This window comes from Myotis davidii, unplaced genomic scaffold (genome assembly GCF_000327345.1).
Source record: "Myotis davidii unplaced genomic scaffold, ASM32734v1 scaffold72, whole genome shotgun sequence".
NCBI classification, from domain to species: domain Eukaryota; kingdom Metazoa; phylum Chordata; class Mammalia; order Chiroptera; family Vespertilionidae; genus Myotis; species Myotis davidii.
In genome coordinates, this window is record NW_006284618.1 from 6,272,964 (window position 1) to 6,279,934 (window position 6,971).

The 6,971-nt window shown below is 43.2% G+C and overlaps 1 protein-coding gene across 1 annotated transcript in view; it reads left to right on the forward strand.

The window, feature by feature from the left end:
* Nucleotides 1–986: 986 nt before the first annotated feature.
* Nucleotides 987–6,971, forward strand: part of METTL10 (methyltransferase like 10) — an 11,994-nt gene continuing 6,009 nt past the window's right edge. Inside the window, exons 1-3 of the mRNA XM_015557177.1 lie at nucleotides 987–1,057; nucleotides 1,524–1,642; nucleotides 5,033–5,140. Coding sequence (XP_015412663.1) covers nucleotides 1,586–1,642; nucleotides 5,033–5,140 — 165 coding nt within the window. The 5' untranslated portion in view covers nucleotides 987–1,057; nucleotides 1,524–1,585. The remainder of the gene's footprint in view (nucleotides 1,058–1,523; nucleotides 1,643–5,032; nucleotides 5,141–6,971) is intronic.

Consider the following 6,971-nt stretch of genomic DNA (forward strand, 5'->3'; position numbering starts at 1 on the left):
GTGAGAGGAAACTCGGGGGCGGGGTGAGGGGATGCTGGGGGTCGGAGGAGGGGGTGCAATGCGGGGGAGAGCTGGACTTAAAAGGAATCAGGGTACATCTTAGCACATCCTGCAAGCAGCGCTTATCTGGGGGGAGGGGGTCCATTGGGAGCAGCCACTGACTTGGTAGAAAAATCCCCGTTTCCCCACATTTTAAACTGGAAGTTTGGACTTGTGTTTGGGACTAAGGGATCCTTGAACAAATACTTATTTGTATTTTTTTAAGCTAAAACAGCCTTTTTATGTGTCAGATACTGTTCTAAGTGCTTTACATGTGTAAGCTTACTGTGCTTGTCTGTCTTCATTTTTTAAACACTGAGATGTTAAGAGATTTGAGTTATGTGAACTCATTGATAACACTAATGTATTTTAATTTTACTTTATTTTTTAGTTTTTTAATTTTTATTGATTTCAGAGAGAGAACGGGAGAGGAAGAGAGAGATAGAAACATCAATGATGAGAGAGTCATTGATCGGCTGCCTCCAGCACGCCCCCAACTGGGAATCGGCCCGAAACCCGAGCCTGTGCCCTTGTCGGAATTCGAACCTGGAACTCTTCAGTCCTCAGGCCGACACTCTATCCACTGGGCCAAACCAGCTAGGGCTACTTTTTAAAAATAAATATTAGTTTCTTTTTAAAAATATGTTTTTGTTGATTTCAGAGAGGAAGGGAGAGGGGAAAGAGATAGAAACATCAATGATGGGAGAGAATCATGGATCGGCTGCCTCCTGCACGCCCCCCACTGGGGATGGAACCTGTAACTCAGGGCTCCTGCCCTGACGTGGAATCGGATGGTGACCTTCATGTGATGCTCAACCACTGAGCCACACAGGTCGGGTATAACACTAATAATGTTTTCAGTGTCTGTCATAAATCTCTGTAACCTATTAGAAATATACATTTAATTCAGTTTAACTCAGGAATCTTGCTTTGCATTTGATTATTTCTGTAGTTGGGATGCTGTGTATGAGCGAGAATTGCACACTTTCCAAGAATATGGAGACACAGGAGAAATCTGGTGAGTTACAGAAAATAGAATCCGGAAGACTGTGTGTGTGTGTGTGTGTGTGTGTGTGTGTGTGTCTTTATGTTTTAAGTGTGTATACCAAAGAGAGATGGGCTGAAAATCTTGGCAACCTTGAACCAATTCTGGCTCTAGTTGTTAGATTTAAAGAACCTCTGTCTTTTAATGACCCGGATTTAAATTTGATGATAGCATTAGGAAATTACTCTCTTTCTATAATTGTCCTTTTTAAATAAGCAGTAACATTTTGAGCCAATAACACACCGACCTTATATATTCTGTTCTGTTCTTCGGTGTGTCTTTTCCTAGATAATAGTGCAGATGAAGCTCAAGCAGTCACGGTCAGCACCTTTACCTTCCAGAATGGCTTCATGGCGTACATGAGTGACCTGCAGGGGAGCGTCGCTGTACCCGGCTCTGTCCCTCTGGTGTTGGATTAACCAGTTCTCGTTTCTAACAGGTTTGGGGAGGAGAGTGTGAATCGACTCCTGAGGTGGATGCAGAGACACAAGATCTCCTTGGATGCTGCGGTGCTGGATATTGGAACTGGAAATGGTGTCCTCCTGGTTGAGCTTGTTGGTACCTTTAGTATTCCTGTGTTACAGCCAAATTTTAAAATGAAACTTAGGAAACTTGCAATCGAGGATACTAACCATCTAAGTTAAAGTAGGGAAGCAAGCATGCCACCTGCTTTGAAAGTCACCTGGTACAAAAGGGAGGCACAGGGACGGGAGAAGGAACTACAGGAAAAGCTAAGGGGTCTGAGTCCTAGTCATGGCCCTTCCCGCCACAGGCTTGACTTTGACCAAACCACTGCATTTCTCTGGGCTTCAGTTCTTTCCCAAAGATTGTGACGTGGTGATTCCTATGGTTCCTTTTATATTTTATTGATTTTTTTACAGAGAGGAAAGGAGAGGGATAGAGAGTTAGAAACATTAATGAGAGAAATATCAATCAGCTGCCTCCTGCACACTCCCTACTGGGGATGTGCCCGCAACCAAGGTACATGCCCTTGACCGGAATCGAACCTGGGACCTTTCAGTCCGCAGGCCGACGCTCTATCCACTGAGCCAAACTGGTTATGGCCTTACTGGTTCCTTCTAGCTCAGAGCACCAGAGATCTGTGTATGAAAGGAAGCTCACTTTTTGCGCCCCCCGTGGGACACATATGCCTCATGTTGGGTGAGGGTGTGGCTGGAACAGGGCATTTTGTGCATGGAACTGGGTTTGGTACAGGTTCTATCACTGGCTGTGCCATCCCTGTCGTGGGCCTATGATGTGTCCGTGCCGTGCCACCTGCCGTGGAGGAAGAGAAAGACCAAGGAGGGTTTTCCTGTGTCCTGTGTGAGGATGTGTGTATAACAGTGAAATGTACTGAATGAGAACCATGTGCCGTGCCTTGTGCTGGGCAGTGGCAACATGAACATTTAGCTCTTGTGCTTGAGTCGTTCACAGGATCCTAGAGGCTGGCCTGGCGTGTGGGTGACAGTGAGGCCAGCGTTGGGGGTGAAGCTGGACAGCCCGGCTCCAGGCAGGGCACTGGCACAGGGAGAGGGAGGGGAGAGCGGCTTGGAGAGTCAGCGTCCGAGTGGGGTGGAGACCGCAGGAGCGGGAGGATTTACATCTTCGCAGCATTGAGTCTCCGAGTTCATGAACATGATGCGCTCCTCCGTGCATTTAATTGTTTATTTTCTTTTGGTAATACTTTGTAGTGTTCTCTGTAGAGACCCTACATATCTTCTCTTAGATTGATTCCTAGATTTTTTAAATTGTTATGTTTTTTAAATTTCATTTTCTGATAGTTTACCATAGTGTATGTGTAAAAATTCACTGTAGTGTATGTCAGGTGTAAATAATTTTATTCTATCCCAACCTCAATATCTTATTTATTAAAATGCTGTGTACAACCCTAACCCGTTTGGCTTGGTGGATGGAGCGTCGGCCTGCGGACTGAAGGGTCCCAGGTTCGATTCTGGCCAAGGGCATGTACCTTGGTTGCGGGCATATCCCCAGTGGGAGGTGTGCAGGAGGCAGTTGATCAGTGTTTCTCTCTCATCAATGTTTCTAACTCTATCCCTCTCCCTTCCTCTCTGTAAAAAAATCAATAAAATATATTAAAATGCTGTGTACAGTGTTGAATAGAAATTGTGAAGGCAGCTCGCCTTGTAACATTGCCTATGACAAAAGAAAAGCTTCTAAAATTTCACCATTAAACATGTTAGCTATAGGTTTGTATCGTTTTTTTTTTTAAATCAGCCGAAACCGGTTTGGCTCAGTGGATAGAGCGTCAGCCTGCGGACTGAGAGGTCCCGGGTTCGATTCCGGTCAAGGGCGTGTACCTGGGTTACGGGCACATCCCCGGTGGTCGATGTGCAGGAGGCAGCTGATCGATGTTTCTCTCTCATCGATGTTTCTAACTCTCTCTATCTCTCTCCCTTCCTCTCTGTGAAAAATCAATAAAATATATTAAAAAAAAAATCAGACTGAGGACGGTCCTTTATATTCCTAATTAATAGTATTTGATCATGAATGGGCATTAAATTTGATTAGTTGCCTTCTTTGATAAGATGATTTTTCTTTTTGGTTCTGTTAATGTTGAGTTGATTGATTTTTTTTTGGGGGGGTCCTCAGTTTTTTCAATTGACATTTTTATTGACATGATTTCAGTGCTTGTTCAATGTTCAAAGCAACTTCTGTCCCTGAAGTAAACCAGGTTTAATTGTGGTGTACGACCTTTTTCAGGTATGACTGGATTGGATTTAGTAGTATTTTGCTTAGGATTTGTATAGCTCCATGAGCAATTTGCCAGTAATTTTCCTTCCTTGCAATTTTCATGTAAGGTTTTTGTAAAAAGGTTATGCTGGCCTCGGAAGATGAGATGGGACGTGTCTCCTTTTTATTCTTTGAGAAGCTTTGTTTCTTCCTTAAGCCTCTGGAAGAATCATGGTGAGAGCCTCTGGGCGTGGAGATGTTTTTGTAGGGTTTGAGTCAGTTTTGTGGTTTTCAAGACATTTATCCATTTATCTAAATTAAAAATTTACTAGCATGAATTGGTTCATAATTTCCTTTTAAACTTAAAAAATTAACACGTTTCAAAATTGACTCTTTTTTTGTTACAGTTTTATGAATTTTAACACATGTACAGATTCCTACAATCATCACAGGATACAGAGTAGTTCCTCCCAGAAACCTCTTTTCTGCCATCTGTATGGCCACACCCTTCCCCCTAGGTAGCCACTCATCAGTTTCTTGTAGCTAGCATGTAGTTAGGGCATGTTTTTTTAATCCATTCTTACAATCTCTGCCATTTATTTAATATATTTTTATTGATTTCAGAGAAGAAGGGAGAGGGGGAGAGAGAGAAACATCAAGGATGAGAATCATTGATCGGCTGCATCCTGCATGCCCCACACCAGGGATGGAGCCCACAGCCTGGGCATGTATGTCCTGACTGGGAATCAAACTGTGACCTCCTGGTTCATAGGTCTACACTCAACCACTGAGCCACGGCTGGCTGGACTAAAGGGACTTTTAAATCAAGGACTTATTTCATATGCATTTAATGTATTCATAAGACTTAATTGTGTTAAGTAAAATTTATGCTCTATTTATGTGTGAATCAGAGCATGTCAACATCTGAAATTAACTCTATACTTTTCTGCTTGAGGGCCGAAATATACATACAAGTATTCTCATTGGCTTTGAGAAAATGAATTTCCTTTTGAAAAATAAATAAAATATAAAAGCAAAGGAATTGTCACATTCTATAGATTTAAATTTTCAGTTTCGTTTCTGTTTTGATTCCATAATAAAATTTAAACATTATAAATTATTGTACGGAATACATTACTTGGTCTATTAAAAGTGAATAAAACAGTCCCAGTCCTAAAGGAATATTATAATTCATAGGCAAAACAGGATATCAAAACATTTTAAAACTAAAGTATAAAATTACTTCTCTGTCTCTAGGCAAAACTCGGTTTCTCTAATATTACTGGCATTGATTACTCGCCTTCTGCAATACAGCTTTCCAGAAGTATTATAGAGAAAGAAGGATTATCTAACATTACGTTGAAGGTAAGTATTGTTTATATTACCATAAGTTATTTTTATTTCTAATAAAAGTTATAAGATGTAAATGTTGCTAATGTAGATCAATCAAACAATCCAAACTGCAATGATTTTAAGTGACTATTAAAATTTTTAGTCTAGTCCGCTAGGGAAGTCATTTCTTCCTCGTGTGCAAGTGTGCTCATCCCTTCCCCACGCCCTTGTGTCTGCAGACACACAAATAATCCCCGAGCTTGAGTCACTAGATCAAAAACTGGGAAATGTATAAAGTGGGGAAATACCAAAAAATACCTCGTTTATTTCTGTGCTCGCTGAGGAGATGTTGTGTCTCACATTGATATTTCTAGCTCAGGCATCTTCTCTGAGCTCTAGAATTCTATGAAAGCTGCGTATTTTACACTTCCAGTTGGATAGCTAATAATCTCTCACTTGGTCCAAAATGATACTTAAACCTGCATCCCCCCAAGGCCTTTCCCATTTCCAATGATACCACCATTCATTTACCAGTTGCACTAACCCAAACCCAAGGGGTCTTCCTTGATTCCTCTCTTTCCTTTAAGTTCTGTATCCAATTCTGGGTTTTTTTCCCCCTAAAAGAACCCCATCAAATGCAATGACTGGTTCTTTATATATATATATATTTATTGATTTGAGAGAGGAAGAGAAAGGGAGAGAAACATCAATGATGAGAGAGAATTATGGATCGGCTGCCTCCTGCACGCTCCCTACTGGGGACAGAGCCCACAACCTGGGCATATGCCTTTGACCAGAATCGAACCCGGGACTCTTCAGTCTGCGGGCCGACGCTCTCCACTGAGCCAAACCAGCCGGGGCTTTATCTTCAAAGGCAATCAGGAACATAATCTTTCCTCAATAGTTCCACTGCTTCCTCCCAAATCCCAGCCACCACCATTCCTTGCCCAGGCACCTACAGTAGCCTCTGATGTGGCATCCCCATTTCCACTCTGCCACAGGGCAGCCAGCCTGGTGATTGATTGATTGATTTAAAAATATGGATCACGCCGAAACCGGTGTGGCTCAGTGGATAGAGCGTCGGCCTGCGGACTGAAGGGTTCCGGGTTTGGTTCCGGTCAAGGGCATGTACCTTGGTTGCTGCACATCCCCAGTGGGGAGTGTGCAGGAGGCAGCTGGTCGATGTTTCTCTCTCATCGATGTTTCTGACTCTCTAATCTCTCTCCTTTCCTCTCTGTAAAAACTCAATAAAACATATTTTAAAAAAAAATAAAAATATGGATCACTTCACGAATTTGTGTGTCATCCTTGCGCAGGGGTCGTGCTAATCTCTGTATTGTTCCAGTCTTAGCATGTGTGCTGCCGAAGCAGCGCCAGCATGGTGTTTTAAAGTGCAAACCAGCCCTGACCGGTTTTGCTCAGTGGATAGAGCGTCGGCCTGCAGACTGAAGGGTCCCAGGTTCGATTCCGGCCAAAGGCATGTACCTTAGTTGCGGGCACATCCCCAGTAGGTCGATCGATGTTTCTCATCGAGGTTTCTAACTCTCTCTCCTTCTCCCTTCCTCTCTAAAAAAATAAATAAATAAATAAATAAAGTGCAAACCAGGCCTGACTGGCGTGGCTCAGGGGTTGAGCATTGACCTGTGAACCAGGAGGTCAGGGTTCGATTCCCGGTCAGGGCACAGGCCTGGGCTGCGGGCTCGATCCGCAGTGTGGGGCGTGCAGGAGGCAGCGATCCATGATTCTCTCTCATTGTTGATATTTCTTTCTCCCTCTCCCTCTCCCTTCCTCTCTGACATCAATAAAAAATAAAATGCAAACCAGTGCTGGGACTTCCTGTTCCCCAGCCTCCAGGCCCCGCTTC